The sequence below is a fragment of the Cnephaeus nilssonii genome (assembly GCF_951640355.1).
Source record: "Cnephaeus nilssonii genome assembly, chromosome: 3".
In the NCBI taxonomy this organism is placed as follows: domain Eukaryota; kingdom Metazoa; phylum Chordata; class Mammalia; order Chiroptera; family Vespertilionidae; genus Cnephaeus; species Cnephaeus nilssonii.
In genome coordinates this window covers 52331579-52356262 of record NC_137074.1, presented here as the reverse complement: position 1 = coordinate 52356262, position 24684 = coordinate 52331579, and the positions used below count along the sequence as shown (strand labels likewise).

Sequence of the window (24684 nt, the reverse complement as noted above, 5' to 3'; positions counted from 1 at the left end):
AGGAGCCAGCGGTCCCAGATTGTGAAAGGGATGTCCGACCGCCAGTTTAGGCCCAATCCCTGTGGGCTGATTGGTATAAACCGGCGGTCGGACATCTCCCAAGGGGTCTTCGATTGGAGAGGGTGCAGGCTGGGCTAATTGGTACAAAAATCATGTGCACGCATTTCACGCACCGGGCCACTAGTCTATTATATAAAAAGCCTGTGGTCATCACGCCATCACATCGTAACGACTGATCAGCAGGAGGCTGCGTGCACGGGGATGCGTGCGTGGCAAGGCGCACGCGGGTGGGTGGGGACTTGATTCTGGAGGACTTGACTAGAAGGTGTGGGCGGGTTTATAGGGTCCTGCCTCCTGTGGCGGGACTCTTTCTGGGTCCCGCCAAGCTGCAGGACTCTGGGTCCTGGGTCTCGGGCGATTTCGCGCAGTGGGCCCCTAGTATCTTATAAAATCCTCTTTATTTTTGTTTCATTTTATTTTTCTATTGTATCCTTTATATCCCTTATTGATTTTTCTGCAGTGTCTTTGTGTTCCAATGTAAAAAAACTTGTTTGCTTTCTTCTTTCCTGGGTTCTGCTAGCTCAAAATTAATCTCTTAAACCATCTTTTCCTACCTCTAATTTTACATTTCTACTTTGTCAACTTTCAAATAAGTGAACACATAAGTTGTTAAAAACATTAAGATCAAGGGGGTGGGGTTGATGGGAAAAAACAACAAAGGGTATATCTGTAATACTTTTAATAATAAAGAAAAATTTAAAAACACACACACACACACACAAATTATTAAGATAAAAATTTCATCTAATTTATGCCAACTTTTTTTGTGTGTTGTGTATACATGACTCTGTGTGACTAACTTTTACCTGTTTCTAAGCTTCGCTGTCTGTTTCCACATTTTTAAATGAATATTTATGTATGAATGCCAGGCCAGTTACTTATTTTTAATTTTTTATTCAGTTACTTATTTTTTAAATTTATTTTTATTGTTGAAAGTACTACAGAGGTCTGTGCCCCCCCCCCCCCCCGTCTTTCCCCCACTGACTCCTCTCCACCCAGCAACGGCCCCCACCGCCAGGCCTTCACAATATTGTCAGTGTCCATGGGTTATGCATATATGCATATAAGTTCTTTGGGTAATCTCTCCCCACCCACTCCTGCCTTCCCCTCCGAGATTCATCAGTCTGTTCCATGCTTCTATGTCTCTGGATCTATTTTGTTCATCAGTTTATTTTGTTCATTAGATTCCACATATGAGTGAGGATCATGTGATACTTGTCTTTCTCTGACTGGCTTATTTTCTTTTACATTACTTATTACTTAATGAGCTGGACAAGCTATTTGGCTGGACTAGAAAGTTTTGGGGTGCAGGAGTATGGGAACACAAGTTCTGTACAGCTTTTAAAACCAAGACTATCACATTATCTGATGCTATGAAAGCAGATTGCTTTACCCAAATATAGCTCCTCTACTTTTTTAAAACAAACCACATCAAAGATGGCTTCAGCCTGCTCACTCCAGTTACCATGAGGCATGTCATAAACAGGGAAAATATTTTTATAAAATACTAGAGGCCTGGTGCATGGGATTCATGCACTGGTGGGGAGAGGGAGCATGGCCTGTGGGAATCGGTCCACTGCGAGATTAGCTGCTCATCCTGGTCAGATGAGTGGCTGTGGACATGCCCTCTGAGCAGCTTCTCCTGCTGTGGGAGCACACTGACCACCAGGGGGCAGCTCCTGCATTGAGCGTCTGCCCCCTGGTGGTCAGTGCACGTCATAGCGACTGGTTGAGTGGTCGTTTTGGTTGTTCCACCATTCAGTTGCTGGGCTTTTATTATATAGGATTTTAACAAGCTTCTCACCTTTAGGAAGTCCAATTTTCTGTCACATTCTAAATTCTGCCATCACTGAGCATTCTCAACACTCCATATTTTTTCACTCTCCCCCTCTTTCCCTGGGGCTTCTACCAGATAGATCTCCAGGTGCTTAAGCAACTGTACCTATTTTTTGTTTCCCAGGTAGTCTGTGTTCTTAGTTTTTGCTTAATGTTAGGTGGAGTTGTATAGGTAGAAGTGTGTGTATATGTTTTATTTTCTTTGTTGCTTTTGTGTGTTTTCTGGGAGTTCAGGGAAAAGACACTGACTTACCCTTAACCATTCCTAAATAGTCTATGTTCCTTATCTATACTAGTAATAATAAAAGCGTAATATGCAAATAGACCCAACGGCCGAACAGTGGATGACTGTCCAGACGACCTTCAGGACAAAGCCGTGGCTGGTTGCGAGGGCCGAGGCAGCTGCTGGGGCTGCGGGGGCTGCGAAGGGCTACTCTTGCACAAATTTTGTGCATCAGGCCTCTAGTAAACATATAAATGAGAGAGGCTTTCTATAATACTCAGCAATCATGATTACAACTTGGCTTCCATAAAGTATACCTACAGGGCGAGAAGTATTGGCCAGAGATAAAAGCATATGTGGCCCCACTTGCAGCTTTGTTTCTCACAAAAATTAATAAATTGGCACTGACTTCATATATTAATCCCTATTCATTCGGTTAATGTGAATTTACTTGGAATTTACCACTTATGTAAATGAATTTATCCATGTTCAGTTACTGAACAAGACTGTCCATATTATGAAATAGTAAGCAATGCCCAATATGCCATTTTGGTCAGCTAAAAAATAGATTAGGTGTTGTTACAAAAATATATTCCACTGCAAGAAAAGAATCATAAACGTAATTTATGATTGCTAAGTTATAGAATGTTTCACTTGGCTCCTTTAGTCACATCATTCTTTCCTTCTTCACTTTGCTATTTATGGACATTAACCAGGATGATAAGTATTCTTTTGGGTGTTTAAGCTTTTTAAATCCCATTGAGGTTTTATTAAAATTATATGTTTAATATGGCATGACCTCAAATTTTCCATTACTACCTTCTTCTCCTAGGAACTTAGTTAGGTCATATCCATGAGAATTCACTACCTAGAAACATATTACATCCCAAACTTGTATTAATTATTTTTATTTTAAATAGCAAAAGAGGCTATTAGAAAAATATTTTAAACATTGGTATCAATAAATATAATCTTATTCAAAAGTTAGAAATAACTGGGGTGGCCTAATTTTCTTTGGCAATATCACTATCTTTGATTATGGTTTTGTATTATCCTTTTGGATCACTGAGTTATTCAGTAAAAGGGATGTGTTTGGTTAGAGGACAGATATTTAAAAGTAAACACATGAAAATTAATCCAAATAATGGTAGAATACTCAAAAGAGTTGGCAAATAGAAATTCCTACATATTAAAAACACTTTGACCTGGATAGTGAATTATATATTCAGACTACATATACCAGATTAATAAATCAGACCAAAAAAATAAAAGTTAAGCTTGGAAAGTAAAACATTATTAAGAGGAAGAATTCTAAAAACTGAAATAATAATCATAGACAGCAAGGATTTTATTACCTTCAGGTCGATATTGTGCAACAATTGTGACAGCTTGGCCAGCATTTTTCAAAGCAGCTGCTGCCTGCTCATGGCTGGCAGTTCTGAGGTCAACACTGTTTACCTGTTAAACCAAATTTTAAATTTGAAAGAAAATGATCACATTCTTTACAAATCACAATAACCTATTCTTTAGATAGGCATAGATAAATTTATATGCAATTATTTTATAACTAAAATATATTCTTGTTCTGATTTACTAAAATTTATCATACAGTGAAACAAAATATTATTTTTAATCAAAGGAATTTTACTCACTAAAAATACTTTGCTTAAGTTCAAATGAGCAAAACCAAAACACTTCCCCCAAGTTTTTTAGAAGGTTGTCTATCAATCAATTGAGAAATGTACCTTAATTTGACAACCTGAAAAATCAATATGTATCATCATTTTGTACATTTCATCTCACTAGTAATTCAAGCAATGGGGGAGAGGGATATTAATTTTGTAGCATCCTTTCAACTCCTGCCATATTTTCATTCTTATTTCTCATCTCAGTTCCAATTCTCTTCCTTCCTTTCCCAAATTAAAGCTTCATTTTTTTTGAGTTAACAGAAAAACAATTATTTAAAAGAATTAAAGTAACTCAGATTTCAAAAACTAACTACATTTAAATAGAGTAAATGTTAATAAATGAGTAAGGAGACATTTCTGAATAAAGGGCCCTTCTGGGTGAAATAATTACTGAGGTGATCAATTCCATTCCAGAATAAGAAGCAACTTATTTCTGAAAGGATGGCAATACCTAATATATATTTCAAGGTATCTTAAGAGATTGTACTTTTTCCATTGTAAGAAAAATTTAACAGAATATTTATGGAGCATTGCATTCGAATGTAACAAACTTTAAATATTTAGGTAGTTTCACCCCGCTAAGAACCAGTAACTAACAGAATGTCAGGACCATCACTGAACATTGTTGGAAAGAAAGAAAAACCATCATACAATTTTTACATGAGAACCTGTTTGGTCAACACCTAATCTAAAACCTATTAATGATCACATACCAATTTTGGAAATTATAGGAATCATAGAATTTACACAAAAGAACATTTTAATCATGTAAGGTCTTAGTGTTTTATATTATATTTAAAGGATATCATAAAGCAACTAAATAGAATACACGTATTTCTCAAGTGAAAACCAAGGTCCAAACACCTTAATCTAAACAAATGTAATATAATGTGTTTTTTTTTACAGAACTAGCGTTCCCGTAGCAGGAAAAATCCTGCAATAGGGTTTCCTGCTGCACTCTACCCCGCCCCGCCTGCTCTCCTCCCTTGTCCCCCACCCCGCCTTCTCTGCCAGCCTCCCTGCTTTTCTCCCTTCTCCAACAGCCCGCCCGCTCTCCTTCCTTCTCCCCTGGCCCCGCCTCCGCTCCTCCCTTCTCCCCCACCCCACCTTCTCCCCCGCCCCGCCTTCTCCGCCAGCTCGCCTGCTCTCCTTCCTTCTCCCCCCCCCCCCCGCCCCGCCCCGGCTTGCTTGCTTCTCCGAAGCTTTGCTCCCTTCTGCAGCTCTTGGCTTCTTTCTATGCTGTCTTGATATGCAAATTAGCCACCATATTTGTTGGGGTAATTTGCATACTCATCCTGATTGGCTGGTGGGTGTGGCGAAGGTGCGGTCAATTTGCATATTTGTCTATTATTAGGTAGGATATCTCTAGCTGAGGGCTATACAAAACTCAATACAATATATAAATAGTTCTAGTTTGAGCATAAAGAAAATCTTTCTAATTTCCAGGAGAACAAATTAGGGAAGGAATATAAAGAAAGGTAAAATTTCACTGATTATTGTGACAAAAATCATAATTTTGAAATATTCCTAAGATTCAAATCCTTTTGCTATAGAAAAGAGTTGAAGACAATCTATATAGATTTAAAAGAGAATAGTTTGTTAATAAGAAAACAGATTAAAGACTTTCTTAAATATCACTGAATATTTTAATGGAAGATTTATCAAATATACTTTAGAAAAATGCTTGTACTGAGACATTTGTGTAAATAGTCTCAGGGTCCCTTTTCTATACTAACACTTAAAAAAAGAGATATAATTTACAGAAAATTTATACTTTTATTTTTAACCAGAGGCCTGGTGCACAAAATTCATGCACAGGTAGGGTCCCTAGGCCTGGCTGGCGATCAGGGACTTCTGGCTTCCGGCCCTGGCCTGCCTTCATTCTGCGTCCCCCCCCCCCCCCCCCCCCCCCGCCATGGCCAGCGTATGTCACCGAGAGTGGTCAAACTCCCAAGGGAGCAATTTGCATATTAGCCTTTTATTATATAGGAGGATCCTCGTCCGAGGACATGCTGAGAGAGAGAGAGAGAGAGAGAGAGAGAGAGAGAGAGAGAAAGAAGGGGGGGTTAGAGACAGAGAGATAGAGAAACAAAGAAAGAGAGGGAGGGAGAGAGGGAGAAAGGGAGGGAGGAAAGTAGGGAAGAAGGGAAGAAGGAAGGGAGTGAAAGTGGGAGGGAGGGAGGAAGTGAGAGTGAGAGAGAGTGAGAGAGAGAGAGAGAGAGAGAGAGAGAGAGAAAGAGAGAGAGAGAGAGAGAGAGAGAGAGAGAGAGAGAGAGAGAGAGATGTGAGAAACATTAATTGGTTGCCTTCCATATTTTCCCCGACTGGGAATCAAACCTGCAAACCAGGTATGTGCCCTGAATGGGAATCGAACTGGAAACCTTTTGGTGCCCAGGACAAAGCTCAACCAACTGAGCCACTCTGACTGGGCTAAAATTCATAGTTTCAAAGAGTAAAATTTAGTAGTACTTAGTATATTCACAAGAATGTGCAACTATCACCATGATCTAATTCCAAAACATTTTCATCACTCAAAAGAAAAAATACCTATTAACAGTCATTTCTCCCCTCCCTCTCCTCTTAGTCCCTTGCAACCACTAACCTACTTTCTGACTCTATGGATTTGTCTATTATGTACATTTTAAATAAATGGAGTACTGTAATATATGACCACTTGCGCTTGGCTTCTTTCACTTAAGAATGTTTTCATGATTCATCCTTGTAGCATGTATCAATACTTCTTTAATTACGGCTGAATAATATCCCATTGTAATGAATATTTACTCAGAAGTATTTTACTCTTTTTAAATAGAATTTAAATACTCTTTAGATACTACTGTAAATAGAATTCTTTTCTTAATTTCACTTTCAGATTGGCCAATGCTGGTATACAGAAATAGAACTGGTTTTTGTACAGTGATTCTCTGTCCTACAAATGGCTAAATTTATTAGTTCTAATAGTTTTTTGTTGTTGGATTTCCTATGATTTTCTATATATAAGATCATGGCATCTGCAAAGAGAGATAGTTTTCCCTTTTGATTTGGAAGCCTTTTATTTCTATTTCTTGCTTACCTGCCCTATCTAGAAACTCTAGTAGTGTTTTAGCATTTCATATGATGTAAGCTATCAGTTTTTCTGAGACTTGTTATAAGGCTGAAGTTCTCTTCTGTTCCTAATTTGTTTTGTGTTTTTCTGATGTAAAGGTATTGATTTTCAACAAGTGCCTTTTTGGTGCCTAGAGATAATCATGTGGTTTATGTCCTTTATCAAAATGGTGACTTCTTTGGTTGGATTTTGTATGCTGAACCAACCATGCATTCTTTAAAATCCCCTTGATTATGATGCATATTCCTTATTTTGATAGTGTATAATTCTTTTTTATTATGCTGGATCATTTGCTATTTTGTTGAGGATTCTAATATCTATATTCATAAGGGATACTGCTTTGTAGTTTTCTCTTCTTGTGCTGTCCTTGTTTGGTTTGACCTAAGAATAACACTGGTGTTGCAAAATGAGTTGGGAAGTGATCTTCATGTCTACTCCTTTTGGGGAAGAGTTAAGTCTTCTCTAAATTTTTGGTATAGCAGTGAGGCCATTTGATCCTGGGCTTTTTCCTTTATGGAAAGTTTTGATTAATCCAATCTCCTTAATTATTTAGGTCTATTTAGATTTTATATTTCTTCTTGAGTTAGTTTCAATAGTTTATGTCTTTCTTTCTCAACAATTATATAACACATACAACTATATACCATATATAATCTATATAACACATATTATAAAATGTCTTTTACCTTTAGTAACAATTTTTGAGTTAAAGTTTACTTTGATATTAGGATAGCCACTTTAGGTGTTTTTTGGTTACTGCTTGCACGGTCTCTTTTCCAAATTTTTCTTTTCAATCTCTGCTGAAAGTAAACAGCTTTTATTTAAAAAAATAAAAATCTAGAATATGTCCCTTGTAGAAAACTTACAGTTGGATCTTGTTTTTCAATCTACCCTGTCAATATCTTTTGTTTTAATCCTTACATGTGGATATTTTTCCCATTAATTTTTAAAGAGTGAAAAGGAAGAAGAGAGGAGAGAGGGACAGAGGAAGTGAGAGAAAGAGAGAGAAAGAAACATTGATGTGAGAGAGATATCAATGGTTGCCTCCCACGTCCAGGGATTGAACTTGTAACAGAGGTATGTGCCCCTGACCAGGAATCGAACCTGCGACCCTTCGGGGTGTGGGCCAATGCTCCAACCACTGAGCCACATCGACCAGGGCATATTCTGTGCTTAATCCATTTACATTCAGTGTAATTATTAAAAAAGTAAGATTTACATGTCATCCATTTTGCTATTTGTTTTCTTTATGCCTTATGTCTTTTTTGTTCCTCTATCCTTTTATTACTACCTTCTTTTGTTAAATAGATGTTTTCTAGTGTATCATTTTACTAGTAATTCCCTTCTCATTTTAAAATTATGCATATTTTGAGTTATTTTCTTAGTGATTTCTCTAGATTATAATTAACATCTTATAAAATAATCTTTGGATTAATACTAACTTAATTTTAATAGTATAGAAAAACTGCTCTAATTGTGCCCTCTATCCCTTTTGTGACACTAGTATCATATTTACATGAAACCTTTGTACAATGTGTGCCTATCAACATAGATTTAAAATTGTTTTATTCAGTTGTCTTTTAATCAGATGGAAGAAAAGTTAAACATTCACTGATGCTGTTTTATATTTACCTATCTAGTAACTTTTAAAGATGTTCTTTATTTCTTCACATGGATTTGGGTTACTCTCTAGTGTCCTTTTATTTTAGTCTGAAGGAATTCTCCAGAGTTATTTCTTGCAGAGAAGGTTTACTAGAGATTAACTTCCTCAGCTTTTGTTTATCTTGGAATATCTTATTTGTTTTTTGTTTCTGAAAGATAGTTTGGCTGGATATAGAATTCTTGATAAACAGTCTTTACCTTTAAAAACGCTGAATATGTCATCCCATTGCTTGTGGGCTTTGGCCATTATTTTCATTGTTTTTGACAAGAAATCACTTGTTCAACTTATTGAGGCTCCCCTGTATGGGCATCATTTCTCTCTGCTTTTAAGATTCTTTCTTTTGTTTTCTGACAGTTTGATTATGATGGATCTATGGAGTGGATTTCTTTAAGTTTATTCTAACTGGAACTTACCAAGCTTCTCAGATATGTAAAAATTAAAAAAAAAATAAAAGGGAAAAGTTTTTAGCCCCTTATTTTTACTTATTTATTTTTTTGTTAATCCTCACCTGAGGATATTTTTCTCATTGCTTTTTCAGAGATACTGGAAGGGAGAGAAAGTGTGTAGAAGGTGAGGGTGGGAGGGAGGGAGGGGGGAAGAGAGAGAGCCCCCCACACATTTGACTGATTGCCTTTTGCATGTACCCCAATCACAGGTGGGGAATGAACCTGCAAGCCAGGTGGTGTGTCCTTGACCAGGAATCAAACCTGTGACCCTCTGTTGTACAGGCTGACACTCAAACTACTGTCCAGGGCTTTGGCCATTATTTTCATGTTTTCGGCATATCTCATAATTTTTTTGTTAAAAACTGAACATCTATACTAATAAAAGGGTAATATGCTAATTAGACCAGGAGACCTTCCAGACAAAGCCATGGTGGCGGGGCTGAGGCAGAGGAGGTTAGGGGCGATCAGGCCAGGAGGGGAGGGCAGTTGGGGGCGAGCAGGCTGGTGGGGGGAGGGGGCGGGCGGGGACAGCTGAGGGCGAGCAGGCCAGCGGGGGGGAGGGGGCAGTTGGGGGCGAGCAGGCCGGGGGGGGGGCAGTTGGGGGTGAGCAGGCCGGCGGGGGGCAGTTGGGGGTGAGTAGGTCAGCAGTGGGGGGCAGTTGGAGGTGAGCAGGCTGGCAGGCAGAGTGGTTAGGGGCGATTAGGCAGGCAGGCAGGTGAGCGGTTAGGAACCAGTTGTCCTGGATTGTGAGAGGGATGTCTGACAGCCGGTTTAGGCCCGATCCCGCAGTCTGTTTGCCCCAACTGTTATCCAATGTCTTAAGCAGCCATAATGTGCCTATAATTTATTTTATTGATTTTAGAGAGGAGGGATAAAGAGATGGAAACCCAGGCATGTGCCCTGATTGGAAATCAAACCTGGGACCTTCAGGTACAAGGGAAGCCGCTCTAACCAACTGAGCCACATCAGCCAGGGCCTGCAATTGTTTTGACAGGCTTTTGTACTGGTGGAGTTCTGAATAAGGTCAAATACAGAGAATCTTAAAAGTAGGGTGTTCCAAGAACCAACAGACAGGTCAAATTATGACATTTATCTGGGAAAGAGCCTCTGAAAGTTCTACCTCCATTCTGGTCTCTTTAGGGGCTTTCAAGTTACTGGTTTTCACTGTGAATGTAGGCTATTTTTTAAGACTATTGAGGTATGGAGAGCTGAGGATGGGACTTAGACAAGCTAAAGCTCATTCTTATGGAGATTCAGCCAATTTTCTTGAATAAATACTTCTTGAATTGAGGCAAACTTTTGACTCATTTCCAGAGTTCTGAAAAAGTTCATTCTGACAAGTATGGTAATTTTCCCCACTGCTTTTATAGAAGAGAGAATTTCTGTGAAGTCTTTTGAGTCACTTAAAAAAATATTTTTATTGATTTCAGAGAGGAAGGGAGAAGGAGAGAGGGATAGAAACATCAATAATGAGAGAGAATCATTGATCAGATGCCTCCTGCACTCCATCCCCCACTAGGAATCGAACCCGGGCATGTGCCCTGACTGGGAATTAAATCAAAACCTCTTGTTTCATAGTTAGATGCTTTTGAGTCACTTTTGATTCTAAGATTCCATGATTGTAAATTTTTAGTGAATATTAACTATATTATCCACCATGTTTGGCATCATTGGAAGTAACAATACCACCTCATTTGTACCATATTGAAAAATGTAGTATTCTACATATGTAATAGATCATAATTTCACAAACTTATTTTTTCAACAAAATGTTAAAGATAATATTTTATAAAACTTATTATTTCCTTGCTTTCCCAAATAACTTATACTTCCTCAGTAATGTGGACTTATAATTAAAAATAAAGAACAGTGATGTCTTTACAAGAGTGGTTCCCAAAGTTTGATTCTAGGGCAGTGATGGCGAACCTCTGACACGCGTGTCAGTGCCATTTCTGATGACACGTGGCCGCTGAGGCAGCCGCATGCGAGGATGAAACATTTATGTTATTTAAACTATAAATATCGCAAAATAATGTTTTTTCCTCAAAGTGACACACTACCCGAGTTATGCTCAGTTTTTTGGCGAAGTTTGACATACCAAGCTCAAAAGGTTGCCCATCACTGTTCTAGGGGTAGCAATATCAGTATCTCATGGAAACTTGTTAAGAATAAAAATTTCAGGACCTATTCAAGTTATACTAAATCAGAAAGTTTAGGGATGGGGGGGGGGGGGGGTCTAGAAATCGATCTTTTAACAAGGCCTCAAGGTGATTCTGATACAAGCTGAAAATTGAAAAAAGTTAAATTTTGTCTAATGAGGTATTTAAATTTGTTTCAAGGTTTATTTAGTTTTGAATATATTTTCTCATGTTTTTCTCCTGTTCATAGGTTTTCCTATTGCTTTCAGGGTATTTCCATAGAGAAGCTTATAAGCATTGAAATTTTATGGTTATTAATGCATACTGCCAAACAAGGCTATACAGGTACTTACTTTATACTCACATTAGGATGTGCAATTGGGCTGCACTATCTGGGATGTTCACTTTTAAAATTGAGACTAAAGGGATTTTCAGACAAAGCTTTCAGTACTAAAACTGGGAAAGTTCTGAGTGAAGCAGGTTGTATTAGTCAGACAGTGTGTCAGTGAACCATATAAAGTGGTTCCTCATTGACAATTTAAAACACATTTATTTTTGCTTTGAGGTTTTTAGACCAGGGATGGGGATCAAACCTGCAACCCAGGTATGTGCCCTTGATTGGTACTAGGACCTGCGAGACTTTGGTGTGCAGTTGATGCTCTAACCACTTAGTCCACTGGCCAGGGCAATACTGTAACTTATTTTAAAAATTTAAATTACAATATAATTTATAAGAAAAAAAATGTACAAATTTCAACAGTTCAGTTGGAAGAATTTTCAACAACTGTATGCACCTACAAAATCACAACCCCAAGCAAGATATACCTCTCCATTAACCAATCCACATTTCCATTGTGTCTCTTTATTATATTCAGCACCAACTTTCTGACTTCTATTAATACAAATTAGTGTTGCATGCTCATGATCAGCATGTAACTGGAATACATGCTAATTATTCACAATTATACAATTGCTGTGAAGTATATTGTATAAATATATAACAATTTATTTAGCTACTTTACTGTGGATGAACACAAATTATTTCAAAATCTGGGTTATTATGAATAAGACTGTTACAAACATTATTGTTAAAGTGATTTTTGTAGACACACGATTTTGTGGGTAAAATCTGGGTGATAAGGTTAGATATATGTTTAATTTCTCGAAAACGTCCCCAAAAGGTTTTGTAGTAATTGTATTATTTTATCTGTCTACCAGTAATGAATGAGAGTTACAATAATTACTCCATACCCTCACCAATGTTTTATTGTCATCTATTTTTAAAAAATCATTTAACTGGGTGGATATGATACTTGGTTATGACTTTAAACATCTATTTTTATTTAGGCATAATTTATATTCAATAAATTAATCTTTTTTTAGTTTACAGTTAAGAGTTTTGACAATTTTAAATGTTGTGTAGCAACCGCCACAAGAGATAGAAAAGTTACATAACTCCCACTTCAATTCCTCCAAGTCTCTTGTCATATATAGGTTGCAGGACTATGGTGATACATGTTAAGTATGTGCAGGTAAGGATTAGGTGGCAAGAGGGATTGATTGATAAAAAACTGTAAAAAGATACAATGTACATTTTTGAATACTTTTCCTATCCTGTTCCAGCAACATATACCTTCAGTTTGAGGAGTATTTTCAGATTTTGTTTTCTTTATATTCTATAGTTGAAAAGGTCTCTATAGGTCTGTAAGAAATTATTTAAATAGTCATCAATATTGAATATTATTGGCGACACAGGATATAGGTTTGTTTCTATATCTCAGATGGTACAATTTTAAAGTGTTGCCTAAACTTTTTAATTAAAAACAAAATAGCATACAGGGTGGGACAAAAGTAGGTTTATAGTTGTGAGTGTGTGAAACAGAGTTTATTCTTGTACTAGAGGCCCGATGCACGAGATTCGTGCACTGGGAGTGGGAGGGGTCCTTCAACCAGGCCTGCACCATCTCGCAGTCTGGGAGCCCTCAGGGGATGTCTGACTGCTGGTGTAGGCCTACTCCCCCCCACAGGGAACACCACTCAGCCAGAAGCCGGGCTCACAGTGGGTGAGCGCAGTGGCGGGTGGCAAGAATAGGCCTAAGCCGGCAGGCGGACATTCCCCGAAGGGTCCCGGACTGTGAGAGGGCGCAGCCTGGCTGAGTGGCGCTCCCCCTGTGGGAGCGCACTGACCACAAAGGGGGCAGCTCCTGCATTAAGCATCTGCCCCCTGGTGGTCAGTGCATGTCATAGCGACCGGTCGTTCTGCTTTTCAGTCGATTTGCATATTACGCTTTTATTATATAGGATTACTGTTTATTAATTATTGTATTATTTTCCAAATAGCATGCATAAAGCAATATCTTCAAAGTACTGGTCAACAACTGTCAACCTAGAATTCTAGACTGAATTATATTTACACGTTAGGGTAAAATAAAGTTATTTTCAGACAAACTCTATGAGTATTTATCATCAAGAAATCATTGCCGGCCCCTGACCAAGGGATCAAAAAGTTCAACTTACTAGGAAGAAATGATGCCTTAGAGCAGTGGTTCTCAACCTTTCTAATGCCGCGACCCTTTAATACAGTTCCTCATGTTGTGGTGACCCCCAACTATAAAATTATTTTCGTTGCTACTTCATAACTGTAATTTTGCTACTGTTAATGAATCGTAAGGTAAATATCTGTGTTTTCCGATGGTCTTAGGCTCTACAGCAGCGGTTCTCAACCTGTGGGTCACGACCGACAGGTTGAGAACCGCTAGCAGGGTCGCCCAAGACCATCGGAAAACACAGATATTTATATTACGATTCATAACAGTAGCAAAATTACAGTTATGAAGTAGCAACGAAAATAATTTTATGGTTGGGGGTCACCGCAACATAAGGAACTGTATTAAAGGGTCGCGACATTAGAAAGGTTGAGAACCACCACCTTAGAGCATCAATCCAATGTGCCAAGGTTATGGGTTCAATCCCCGGTCAGGACATATAGAAAAATCAAACAATGAAGGCACAAATAAGTGGAACAATAATCGATGTTTCTCTCTCTTCCTCTCTCTCTCTCTCTCTCTCTCTCAAATCAATCAATCAATTATTAAAAAAAAAAATCACTGCTAAAGAATAATCCAAGGGCTCCCACTAAGGTGCATCTGGATATTTGAGGGACACTTTTTCTTCTTAAAATAACTAGGGAGTTCTTCTAGCAAGAGAATGGGAGCTTAAAAGGCTAAATTTTCTACAATGAACAAGACAGTCCTATACAATAAAACAAATCCCAATGATGTTAATGGCCTACTAAAAAACACAGAAGATATAAGAACAAAAAAATGATAGAACAAACGAATTAACTGTTAAAAAAAAATAAAAATGACTCAGTTTGGGGGATATAAAAGTGAAACAGAAGTAAAATAGTAGAAACAGATCATTAGAATTGAAGTTTCTCAAAGTCTGTTAGCCATTAGGTAGAATAGTAGAATTATTGATCGGTTTTAGTATAACATTATATGGACAACAGCCACATAAATGCACAAACTGAAAGTAAAAAGAAAAGAAAAGATGAGATGAATATCAAGCAAAAATGTTAGCAGTTACATTAATATCAGCAATATACCTTCTAGGATAAAAACCATTATAATAAATATGGGGGATCAAAAAGTTCAACTCACTAGAAAGAAATGATGATTCTAAATTTAGTGCATTTAATAACATAGTTTCATACATACAATGAAAAAAAAACTGCTACAAAGACTAAGTGCTAAACCCATCATCATATTCAGACAGCTTAAAAAAATCTTTTTAAATAATATATTAAGCAGACAACAAATTAAAACAAAGATCTAAACTAAACAAGTAGCAAGGGAGTTAATAGACATATAAAGACATAGGTTAAGTTAACAGACATAGTATAAAAGACATTTGTAAAAATAACACTTATAAGTAAGCCAAATATCAAAATAAAATGTCATATAGATCATGTTCTCTCTATAATTCTACAATTAAGCTGTAAAATGGTAAGATTAACTAAAATATCTCATACCTTTAGGATGTAAAAACAAAAAACTTTAATAATAGGTCATAGTTAAAATAAAAACACACACATTACTTTGATTAACATATCCTACCGATATAATACGATCTCCTTTTCTGAGCTCTCCACTAAGATCAGCAGGTCCTCCAGCCAAGATAAAGGAAATAAATATTCCTTCTCCATCTTCACCTCCTACAATGTTGAAACCAAGGCCTGTTGAGCCACGATGAAGAACAACTTTTCTAGGTTCCCTAAAAATTAAAAAAAAAAGAAAAGTTTATCTTATAAATTTTATACAGAACTTGACACTGTATCAATGAGAAAGAATTCCCTATTGATAACTCTTTTCAAACTATAAAGAAAGCTAGATGAAATATAAAAGGGTTTTTGAAATTGTAGAGTAAGGAATTCTTTCTAACCCTAGAAATTAGGCTTAGAAATTAAAAGTAAAAATCCTAATTTTATATAAAAGCAAAACCCATGTTAAAAAACAAACATGAAACTAAAACAAAAGGAAGAAAACATGAAACTAAAACAGAAAGAAGAAAACAATGTGGAAACTTAAAAAAAATGATATAAAGAGCCTACTCAGGGAATATTGTATATATAATACACTTAGGAAAATTGATGTTGTGCACATTTTATTGCCTATTTCCCCTACTTCATAGATTTTGTAAAAGGCAGATATCCCTTTGTCATAGAGAAGGTAGGTCCTTTTTCCAATCCCAAATGAATGAGTTCATGATTAACTTAAGCCAGTCATTAACCCTTTGCTATGACCCTCTTCTGGCTTCTGAGAAATGAAGGGAAATTTCACTGTCATTTCCAAAGACAGACAGACCCTAACAAGGACAAAGCACATTTGTTTGCCTCCCCACCCAAAATAACACCCCCCACTAAAGAATAAATGATAAAACCCCATTACTGGTTTGAACACATAACAATCATGAAGCTAATATCAAGCAGAGAAACCATGGACCGAGGGTTGCTACATAAACATTGGAATTGCCCACCTCCAGATTTTTTATATGAAACAATTAAATATCTTTATTTCTTAAGTCACATCCATCTATCTGCCTCTGCTTTTTGTCCTTTCTAAGATGCACCTTTTTTTTGCCCCACAAACCACCTATTTAAAATCTCTGAAATAAAAATATATCTTACCACTAATAACGTTTCACATTTGCTACCAGTTATACATAGTTGTGTGAAAATCAATCATCTCCTGTGGTAAGATCATGAAAATTCCAGCAGCAGATTATTTTATATAATGAAATACAGAACATCACTTGAGATTAGACTATATCATATCTGATAACATTTTTTAAATTTAATCTGATTTTTCTAAAACATCACAGAAATCTATTGATAGCAAACGGCTTAGAAGAAGTAAATAACTTTTACAAATGTATTTTAGGAATACTTCCATATAATGTGAAATTAAGCTTCTTAAATATTTGTCTACTCAAAACTTAAAATGGTATTTTCTAGTCATACAGATGTATCAGTTTTGCCAGTTCACTTATAGTGTTAACAAAATTATATTTTCTTGTCAAAAATTGAAAAACTAAATATATACTGTTTAGGATATATTATATTCACAAACATATATGAAAGAAAAAAGGGAATAAATCTAAAATTCAGAAAAGCAGTTAACTTGGTGGGGCAGTGCAAAAAAGCAGGACACAGGATAGGTTTCACTATATTGGTGATGTTTTATTTTCTTTTTAGATGGTAGACTCATGGTTTAGGGTTCCTATTATGCTTTGAACATATGTATGAATTCTACTTCTATAGTAGTAAATAATACTTAATTAAAATTATGCTGCAGAAATCCAATAGTATTTCCAGAGAAAAATAAATTCTAATTTTTCAAAGCCCATGAAAAGATGCTTCAACATTATTAGTAATTAGGAAAATGTGTAAAAATCACAATATGTCCAACTACTACAATGGCTATAAAATAAAACAAAACATGAAAAACAAGTGTTGGTGAGGATGTGGAAAAACTGGAACCCTAAAATTATTGACGGTGGGAATGTAAAATGATGTGGCTTCTATAGAAAATAGGAAGTTCTTCATCAACTTAAACACAGAATTACTATATGATCCAGCAATTCCACTCACAGATATATATCTAAAGCAGCAATTTTCAAACATTTTTCATCTCATAGCACATATAAACTAATTACTAAAATTTGGTGGCACACTCAAAAGTATATTTTTTGCCGATCTGACAAAAAAAAAAAAAAGGTGTAGTTTTGATTCATTCACAGCGGACAGCTATTGCTGTGGTGGCTCTTGTCATGTGTTGTTGTTTTTTTTTTTTTAAATAATGCAAATATAGGTTTATTTGTACACACACCAATGAAGAAAAGTAGTCTTCTATCAAATGGAGAAGATCAAGATTCTTAAGCAGCTGATTGATTTGGGACCTACTACAATGGAAAGACATGCTTTGTTGCCTTCTGATGTTAAAAGGTCTATTTACCTAACACTTCAGCAGGCTTTTACAATGCTTTTACTGAGCACCTTTAAATTAAGTTCTCAACATTGCTAATTTTTGTAGAAGAGGACAAAGACAAACATTCCTATATGACCTTAAAGAGATCACTGCCTAAAGGAGTCTGACAAGTAAAGAATAATTAGACTTATGAAGCTTCAAAAATAATAATTCTGACAATAACGCAATTAATAAAAACATAAAATAGGCATTAATTAGCAGTTTAACAGTAAGTGCTATAATATGAAATACTTGTACAAAGTATAAAACAAACTGTACAAACATGTCTTATTACTATATTAAATGTGAAAAAGATCTAAAATACCTTTTCACTTACTTTTTCCCACATAGTTGAGAGTTCTTTGGGAATAAAAAGAGAGTTAATCTACAAACTTGAGTGCAGTTAGTAATGTTAGTTGAAAGTATATTTTAGGTGTTAGAGAAAATACTACTTGTTGAATTCTGAAAAATAAATGCCATAATATTATATGGTATATATTAGATAAAAATATATGAAAAGTTAGTTTTAAATATCCCTAAATATATTCTGAACTTTTACCATAGCTACTTCCTAATGATAATTTACCAATCATTAAAAAATAGCAATATTAAGAAAAAGCAGTGATTTATTTGGAATATAAAATATTTTTACACTTCAGTCTCTTCAATGAATCATCCAATGAAAAATTAAGGTTTAGGTTCCTCATCTGTCAATAAAAATTTAGTCCTGAAAATTATGGCTATCCTACTTGGCTGATTAGAACTCCACCTAATAGTTGGCTTTATGTAAGAAGGATGTATGTGTGTTCAGTTCCTTACCGTGTAATTTCATCATCTCCAAGCATTGCTTTAGAAACAGGTGAGTATCTGGCTGGTGATGCTGGTGTCTGGCCCAAGTAGGAAGATGGGCTAACATGGTTATCAACGGGCTGAGAAGCAGCTTCAAAATAAAGAAAGTGAAAAAACACTTGAAAAATGAAACAAGCTATTCAGTATCACATTTGTGAATTAGAAAATTAAATATTAATTAATATATAATTCATATTCACTTTTTCCTAAAATAGAATTTGTTAGAGAAGATTTATTTATCAGGTAAAAAAAAATTAGACAAGGTCAAGTTTCCAGGTAAAAACTAGTTCAAATATTCAGATCAGTAAAGCAAACTTGTAAAAACCAAATGATTAATAGTATGTTTCTAGTTTAGCATATAAGAAGTGTGGAAGTCATCACTCTGTCCTAAAAACAACTAAAAAGCTAAACAAACTAAAAAAATCAACGATTCTTTAATCCTTAAGATAAGGGAGGTCACAGGGCAAACTGCTGTCTCTCAAATTGGAGAGACTGGCAGCAAACAGAGAATCACAACTTAACCAGAACAGAAACCTCTGTGGGAAGAACTGCTTGGGTAGAGAAGCCTGAATCATAATTGACAAGTTTTTGTAGCCTGGAGCGGAGCCAAGCCTTCTGCTCGCTACTTGGTGGCAGCCATTTCTGTTGGAATTTATTTATCTTCTATAATGGAAACTTTGTAGCATGGAGCGAAGGCCTGGGCAGGCCAGGGCTGCAGAAGCTTGGCTTCCTCCATCGCCGGGGGCAACCCTAGGCTCCTGCTCTTTCCAGCTCTGTGGCTGCCGCCATTTCTGTTGGGATTTATGTAACTTCTATAACTGAAACTTTGTAGCCTTAAGTGGAGGCCTGGGCCGGCCAGGGTGTGCGGAAAGCTTGGCTTCCTCCATCGCCGGGGAAACCCAAGCCTCCCTCCTGCTCTCTCTGTGGCTGCAGCCATCGTGGTTGGGTTAATTTGCATACTTGTTGATTGGCTGGTGGGAGTGGCTTGTGGGTGTAGCAGAGTGATGGCTAATTTGCATGTTACTCTTTTATTAGATAGGATGGACAGACACAGCAGCCAGAAAATTAGTAAGGACATAGTTGAACTTAACCCTTTGCACTCGCTTGCTTTTTTCTCGATTCCTTTATTCTAATGCTAACCGTGTCGAGTCACACTCGACATCCGAGTGCAAAAGGTTAACAACATTATTAATCAACTGGATTATAATAGACAAGAATAGACTATTTCAATCAACAAGAACAAAACACACATTCTTCTTAAGTTCACATGGAACATTCATTAAGATAGACCACATCCTGGGCCATAAAACACATCTTCATAAATTTAAAAGAGAAAAGATACAATGTCTGCTCTCAGATTACAATAGAATTAAATTAGAAATCTGTAACAAAATGGTAGTTTAAAAATCCTAAAATATGTGGATATTAAATAACACACTTCTAAATAGCACATGGGTCAAAGAAGAAATCTCCAGAGAAATTAAGAAATGTTTTGAACTAAATGAAAATGAAAACACAACTTAAAATTTGCTTAGTATTGAATGCATATGTTAGAAAAGAAGGTCTAAAATGAATCTTCATAACTTCCACCTTATGAAACTAGAAAAAAAAGAGCAAATTAAATTGAAAGTAAATTAAACTGAATTAAAAAATTAACTACCACACAAAAATAGACTCAAAATAGAGAGCAGACAGCTGTGGTGGGGAGCAGGAAGGTGTGGAGGGTGGGGTAAAGGGATTGAGCAAAAAAGAAATAAAAAGAAAGAAAACTCATGGACATGGACATCAGTGTGGTGATTGTAGGGTGGAGGTGGAAGAGGGCATAGAGGAGATAAATGGTAATGGAAAAATAAAATAAAAATAAAAACAAATATTTAAAAAAAGAAATAAATGAAATTGAAAACAGGAAATCAACAGAGAAAAAGCAACAAAACAAAAAGCTGGTTATTTGAAAAGATCAATAAAATAAAAAGCCTGTAGCCAGGCTAACTACAAAAAAAAAAAAAGTCAGAAATCATTAATATCAGAAATGAAAAGGGGACACTACTACAGATCCAATGGACATTAAAATGATAATAAAGGAATACAAGGAACAACCCTATACCCATAAGTTTTATAACTTACATGAAAAGGACCAATTCCTTGAAAGACACACTTTGCTCACTCACACACAAAATAGACAATCTAAACAGGCCTATAGCTATTATAAGAAACTAGAGGCCCGGTGCACGAAATTCGTGCATGGGAGGAGGAGGGTCCCCTCAGCCCAGCCTGCCCTCTCCAGTCCGGGACCCCTCAGGGGATGTCCGATTGCTGGTTTACGCCCAATCCTAAACCGGCAGTCGGACATCCCTCTCACAATCCTGGACCGCTGGCTCCTAACTGCTCACCTGCCTGCCTGCCTGCCTGGTTGCCCCTAACTGCCCCCCCCTGCCAGCCTGATCACCCCTAACCGCCTCTGCCTGATGGCCTGATCACCCCTCACTGCCGCCCCCGCTGCCCCGGTCGCCCCTTGCCGGCCTGATCACCCCTAACTGTCTCTGCCTGCTGGCCTGATCGCCCCCAACTTCCTCCCCCCACCAGCCTGGTGGCCCCTAACTGCCCCCTCTCCCCCCCACCTGCCTGGTCACCCCTAACTGCCCGCCCTGCCGGCCTGGTTGCCCATAACTTCCCCCCTCTGCTGGCCTGGTTGCCCATAACTGCCCCCCTCTGCTGGCCTGGTTGCCCCTAACTGCCCCCCTCTGCCAACCTGGTTGCCCCTAATTGCCCCCCCTGCACCGACCTGGTCACCCCCAACTGCCCCCCCTCCCCCACTGCTGGCCTGGTCGCCCCACGCAGCCTGCTGCTCAGTCGTGTGTTCGTCCCTCATTAACACTCCTGCCAGCCTGGTCGCCCCACGCAGCTTGCTGCTCAGTAGTGTGTTCGTCCCTCACTGACCCCCCTGCCGGCCTGGTCGCCCCACGCAGCCTGCTGCTCAGTCATGTGGTTGTCCCTCACTAACCCCCCTGCTGGCCTGGTCGCCCCATGCAGCCTGTTCGGTCGTCCGTTAGGTTGATTCGGTTGCGACGGTCACTTAGGCTTTTATATATATATAGATTGAATCAATAACTGATAACCTTCCAAAACAGCAGCAGGTTCAGATGTGTTCACTAGTGAATTCTACCAAAAATTTAAGGAAGAAATTATACCAATTCTTTATAGTCTCTTCCAGCAGATAGAAGCCAAGGGAATATTTCCTAACTTATTCTATGAGCCCAGCATCAGCCGATTAACAAAACCAGACAAAGAAATTACAAAAAACAAAAACCCTATAGAACAATGTCTTTCATGAACATAGATGAAAAAATCTTCAACAAAATATTACCAAAAAAATTCAACAATGTATAAAAATAACTATATACCACAAGCATCTGAGATTTATCCCACATATGCAAGGCTGGTTCAACCTTCAAAAATCAATTAATATGATCCAACACATCAATAGGCTAAAGAAGAAGGCATATGATCGAATCAACAAATGCAGAAAAAGCATTTAATGAAATCCACTATCAATTTATGATAAAAACTTTTGGTAAACTAGAAATAGAGGGAGTGTTTTCAACTTGATAAAAAAGTAATCTAAAAAATTCCTACAGCTAATCTCATACTTAATGGTAAGATCCTTGAAGCTTTACCATTAAGATTAGGAACAAGTGAAGGATATACTAGCAAAAGCAATAAGATAAGAAAAGGAAATAAAAGGCACATAGATTAAGAAGAAATAAAAATGTCTTTGTATGCAGATGTCATCATTATCTGTGTAGAAAATCTGAAAAAATTTGACCAAAAAAACCCCCTTCTGGAACTAAGCAGCAATCATAGCAAGGTTGAAAGATACAGGTTAATATATAAAAGTAAACTGTTTTCTTATATACCAGTAATAACTAGTTGAATTGGAAAGAAAAAACTCAATACCACTAACATTAGCACCCCCTAAAATGATATACGCATGTATAAATAAATCTAATAAAATATATATACGATTTATGTGAGATAAACTACAAAACTCTGGTGAAAGATATGAAAGAATTAAATAAATGGAGAGATACTCCATGTTCATAAATAGGAAGACTCGATATTGTGAAGATACTAGTTCTTCCCAACTTGATCTATAGATTCAATGCAAACTCAGTCAAAATACCAGCAAATTTTTTGAAGATATTGTCAAAATGATTCTAATGTTTACAGAGAGAGGCAAAATACCCAGAATAGCCGACACAATACTGAACAAGAACAAAGTTGGGAAACTCACACTGAGACTTCCTATAAAGCTACAGTAATCAATGCCGTGTGGCATTGGCAAAAGAATAGCAAAACAGATTAATGGAACAAAATAGGGAATCCAGAAACAGAACCATATAAATATAGTCAACTGATCTTTGACAAAGAAGCAAAGGCGATACAATGGAGCAAAGATAGTCTTTTTAACAAATGGTGCTTGGAACATCTGGATATCCACATGCACATGAATCTAGACATAAACCTTACAAAAATTAACTCAAAATGGATCACAGACCTAAACATAAAAAACGAAACTATAAAACTCCCTATAAAATAACATAGAAGAAAATCAAGATGACCTTGGGTTTGGCAATGACTTTTAGATACAATACCAAAAACATGATCCATGAAAGAAAGAAGTGACAAGCACTAGACTTCATTAAAATTAAATGTTTATGCTATGTGAAAGACAATTTCTAGAGAATTAAAAGATTAGACAAAGACTGGGAGAGAATATTTGCAAAAGACATATCTGATAAAGGACTGTTAGGCAAAATATACAAAGAACTCTTAACAATAAGACAACAAAAAAACACATTTAAAAATGTGCCAAAATATGTAAAGTTCAGCATAAGGAATATAGTCAATAATACTGTAAAAACGATGTATGGTGCCAGATGGGTACTAGATTTATTGATGTAATAGGATGTCTAATTACTATGTGGTACACCTGAAACTAATATTTCAGGTCTGCTGTAATTGAAAAAAGTGTCAAAGACCTTTAAGAGACACCTCACCAAAGAAGATATACAGATGGCAAATAAGCACATGAAAAGACACTCCCCATCATATGTCATTAGGGAAATGATAATTAAAACAATGAGATACTGCCAAATACAGAACACTGATAACATCAAATGCTAGTGAGGATATGGAGCAACAGGGATTCTCATACTTTGCTAGTAGGAATGCAAAATGATACAGCTACTTTGAAAGACAATTTAGCTGTTTCTTTTTTTTTTTAAATCAATTTTTTATTTTTAATATTTAAAGAAAGATGATCTTAAATATAATAAATGTTAATGCAATAAACCTTAATATTTCTTGTAATGCTGGCTTGGTGATGATGAACTTTTTTTTTTTTTTTTGGTCTGGGAAGCTCTTTATTTGACTGTGTATTTTGCATGGTAGCCTTGCTGGATGTAGTAATCTTGGTCTCAGATCCTTGCTTTCCATTACCTTGAGTACTTCATGCCATTCCCTTATGGCCTGTAGAGTTTCTGATGAGAAATCAGGTGTCAGCCTTATGGGAACTCCTTTGTAGGTAACAGTTTTCTTTTCTCTTGCTGCCTTTAAGATTCTGTCTTTGTCTATAATTTTTGGCATTTTAATTATGATGTGTTTGGGCGTGGGTCTGTTTGGGGTTCTCTGTGCTTCCTGAACTTGTGTGACTTTTTCCTTTACCAGGTTAGGGAAGTTTTCTGCCATTATTTCTTCAAACACCTTCTCTATTCCTTTCTCCCTTTCTGCCTCTTCCGGCACACCTGCTATTCTAATATTGTTACATTTCATATTGTCCCCAGGTCCCTTAAGCTGTCCTCTTGTTTTTTAATTGTTCTTTTATTTTTGGTTCTCTGAGTGACATTTTCAACTCTGTCTTCTAATTCACTGATTCGATCCTCAGTTTCCCCTAATATGCTGGGTATTCCTTCCAATGTGTTCTTTATTTGTGTTATGTCATTCTTTATCTCAGACTGTTCTTTTTTCATAGTTACTACATCTTTTTTCATACTGTTGAGCATTTTTACCATCATTACTCTGAACTGTTTCAGATAAATTTCTTATTTCTGCTTCATTTATCTCTTCTTCTGGAGAATTCTCTAGTTCT

The 24684-nt window shown here is 36.8% G+C and overlaps 1 protein-coding gene across 9 annotated transcripts in view; it reads right to left on the bottom strand.

The window, feature by feature from the left end:
- DLG1 (discs large MAGUK scaffold protein 1) overlaps positions 1-24684 on the bottom strand; it is a 254396-nt gene that overhangs the window by 63393 nt on the left and 166319 nt on the right. For all 9 annotated transcript variants that reach the window (XM_079766511.1, XM_079766513.1, XM_079766510.1 and 6 more), the window contains 3 exons: positions 18507-18627; positions 15279-15435; positions 3475-3577 (listed from right to left, as the gene is read on the bottom strand). In XM_079766511.1, the coding sequence (XP_079622637.1) occupies positions 3475-3577; positions 15279-15435; positions 18507-18627 (381 nt within the window). The remainder of the gene's footprint in view (positions 1-3474; positions 3578-15278; positions 15436-18506; positions 18628-24684) is intronic.